This window comes from Akebia trifoliata, chromosome 10 (assembly GCF_017979445.1).
Source record: "Akebia trifoliata isolate Shusen 1 chromosome 10, ASM1797944v1, whole genome shotgun sequence".
Lineage (NCBI taxonomy): Eukaryota > Viridiplantae > Streptophyta > Magnoliopsida > Ranunculales > Lardizabalaceae > Akebia > Akebia trifoliata.
Window position 1 is genome coordinate 5,573,829 of NC_141384.1, and position 3,663 is coordinate 5,577,491.

At 37.7% G+C, this 3,663-nt stretch overlaps 1 protein-coding gene across 1 annotated transcript; it reads left to right on the forward strand.

The window, feature by feature from the left end:
• Positions 1–252: 252 nt before the first annotated feature.
• On the forward strand, positions 253–3,444 carry LOC147392934 (uncharacterized). Its single transcript, XM_086456456.1, has 5 exons — positions 253–1,011; positions 1,087–1,407; positions 1,513–1,644; positions 2,007–2,232; positions 3,296–3,444. The coding sequence occupies exons 1-5, from the start codon at positions 253–255 to the stop codon at positions 3,442–3,444; spliced, it is 1,587 nt and encodes a 528-aa protein (XP_086312582.1).
• Positions 3,445–3,663: the final 219 nt, after the last annotated feature.

Below are 3,663 nucleotides of genomic sequence, written 5' to 3' on the forward strand. Positions count from 1 at the left end.
TATTACTGATTCTTAGGGAGTTATTGCTTGGAGAATATTTTTGAGTAAATGTAAATTGATTGTAAGAATATTTAGTTTCCTTTCTTGTAGAAATAGGTGTATATATATATCTCCTCTGTTATAGAAAAGATATGAAGGAATTTCTTTCAGAAATGCTTAGTGTTAACATGGTATCAGAGCAGATTCGATCCTAGAGAGAAAGGGATTTTTTTTCTGCCATACTAAACCAGAAAAACACTTACTTTCACTTTCATGGCTGAACCTCCACAAATTGTTGTTCACCAAGACAACACCGCATTCCCCACTGGAATCACACTAGATGAAACGAATTACTCACTCTGGTCACAGTTGATGGAGATGCGTATTGGTGCGCAGAATAAAACCGGGTATCTCACCGGAGAAACAAAAAAACCAGCGCCTGGAGATCCCAACCTCGGCACTTGGATTACCGAAAATAATAAAGTCAAGAGTTGGCTTATCGATTCAATGTCCCCTCCTTTGATACAACGATTTATTCGTCTCTCCATAGCAAACGAAATTTGGGTTGCTCTGTCAAAAACCTTCTATGATGGATCTGATGAGACTTGTCTCTTTGAACTAAACCAAAAATCTTTCTCCATCAAACAAGAAGGTCAGCCTCTATCCACATACTATAATGAACTTTGTGCTGTTTTTCAGGAAATTGACCACAGGTCCATTACACAAGAAGGAACTGTTGAAGGAATCATACAACTACATTCTGCAATGGCTAGGCTACGAGTCCACATTTTTCTAAGTGGACTTGACCCTGAATTTGATCAGGTCCGTGGAGAAATCCTGAGGAAAGAGCCAAAACTTGATATGGAGAGCAGCTATGCATATGTTCGACGAGAGTATCAACAGAAACAAACAATGGGAGGTTCACGTATGATTTCAGAAAATTCTGCTATGGTGACTAATCGGACTCGACCTGGAGCATCACTTGGGTCTTCTAAGACTCGAAACAATCAACTTGGAAGATCTGGTGGTTTGGTGTGCACTCATTGTGGCGAAACAGGCCACTCGAAACAGCGATGTTATGAAATCATTGGTTATCTAGATTGGTAGGATTTCACGAAAAAACCAAGGAAGCAGATACTCGGGAAGGCCATAGTAGCAAATATAGAAGAAGAAACTCTAGTAGCCAAACCTTCAGCAAATGTCACCCTTCCAGGTATTATCGGTAAAGCATCTGTTTTGTCAACAAATTCTAAGAATAGTACTTGGATTATTGATACAGGTGCATCTGATCATATGACAAAAGGTCTTGGTCAGCTACAATCCATTTTGTCTTCACCTCAAACTGTCATATCCACAGCCAATGGTAGTACCTCACCTGTTACGGGAGAGGGACCTGTTACTCTATCCAAAACAATTACTTTAGACACTGTACTTGTTGTTTCTTCATTAGAATATAATCTATTGTCTGTTAGCCAGATTACTTCTAAACTATCATGTACAGTTACTTTTTGCCCATCTTATTGTGTATTTCAGGACATTCGAACTTGGAAGATTCTTGGTTATGGTGTTAAACGGGGCAAACTCTACTATTTGGATCTGACAAAAGATGACAACCCAAAGGCAAATAATACAATAAACTCGGGTGGAGTAGACAAGGCTCGAACAGTTATTTGGTTGTGGCATTGAAGATTAGGACATCTTTCTTTTGGTTACCTTAAAAAATTGCAACCACATTTTTTTTCAGATGTAAGTGCTTCAGATTTTAAGTGTGAAGTTTGTGAATTAGCTAAAAGTCATCGTGTGTCTTATTTACCAAATCTTAATAAGAGTTCGGAACCTTTCATGGTAATTCATTGGACGTTTGGGGACCTGCACGAATTCCTTGTATTTCAAAAGCTCGTTATTTTGTTACTTTTATTGATGATTGTACTCGTATGACTTGGATTTCTCTTCTTAAAAATAAAAGTGATGTATGTGAAGCATTTCAGGAGTTCCATAGTATGGTTTACACTCAATATCAAAAACAGATTCGAGTTTTTCAAACTGATAATGGTAAGGAATTCGTGGTCATGCCAACCCTTGGAAAAATTTTGAGTAGTCATGGGATTAGACACCAAACTTCTTGTACCTATGCTCCAGAGCAAAATGGTTTAGCAGAAAGGAAGAATCGACAAATTCTGGAAGTTGTTCGTGCCTCACTTTTTGGCATGAATATGCCGCGGTTCTACTGGGAAGAAGCTGTGAAATCCGCATGTTATTTAATAAATCGAACACCATCCAGAGTAATTAATTTCCAGACTCCACTACAAAAGATGCAATCATTACTTTCCATTCCTCCGTTACCAAATCTAGAACCACGAGTCTTTGGTTGTACAACGTATGTTCATGTTCCCAAAGTTCATAGAAGTAAACTTGATCCATGTGCCAAGAAATGCATTTTCGTGGGCTACTCAGATTTTCAGAAAGGATATCGGTGTTATGATCCTAATACCCAAAAGTTACATGTCACTCTAGATGTTTCCTTTCGTGAAATGGAGCCATATTACTTAGGGGGAGTTTCTCAAACTTTTCTTCAGGGGGAAAGTGGTATTGAAGAGAGTTTTGAAAATATCAAAAGGGTAACGATGAATTTGTTGAATTAGAAGAAGGAAATGAAGATGATGTCCAAGGCCAGAACTCTAGCACGAACAAAGAAACAATTCCTGACACTCTTGATCAAATAGTAGATATCCCAGATTTGCTTTTGTTAACACCATCATCTGAAGAATCAACCGAGCCCGAGTATGTCATTCCTCAGGTAACCTCACAACCCACACTGAATGAGTTGAATATGATTCCTCCTGTTCCTGCAGAAAACATAGCTCCTAGGTATCCACAAAGAATAAATAAAGGAGTCTCAAAGAAACAGTATAAACCTGATCTCAAGTCTAACACTAAATATCCCATCAGCAACTATGTATCTGACCATAGATTGTCAAAATCATATGCATTTACTGTTAATCAATTATCCTCTAACTCTATTCCTAGTAGTGTCCAGGATGCTTTGATCGACCCAAAGTGGAAAAAAAGCAATAAATGAAGAGATGGAGGCCCTACAAAAAAAATGCTACTTGGGAACTTGTACCTTTGCCTAAAGGAAAAAAGACAGTTGGGTGTAAATGGGTGTTTACAATAAAAATTAAAGAGGATGTCAGCATAGATAGATACAAAGCAAGATTAGTTGCAAAAGGATATACGCAGAAATATGGGGTGGACTACTAAGAAACTTTCGCACCAGTAGCTAAAATTAACACAATCTGTATTATCTTATCTATAGCAGCTAATCGAGACTGGCCACTACAACAATTTGATGTTAAGAATGCCTTCCTGAATGGAAATTTAGAAGAAGAAGTATACATGGACTTGCCTCCAGGAACAAAACCTTCAAGAAATGGGATGGTCTGCAAGTTGAAGAAGTCATTGTAGAGCTTGGTTTGGTAGATTCTCAAAAACTATGAAGCTGTTTGGTTATAAGCAGAGTAATTCAGATCATACTCTGTTTATAAAAAACAATGCAGAACAAGTAACAGCTCTAATTGTGTATGTTGATGATATTATTATTACGGGTGATGACTCGTATGAAATGAAGGCATTAGAAGAATATCTGTCCACAAAGTTTGAAATGAAGAATCTTGGTCATTTGAA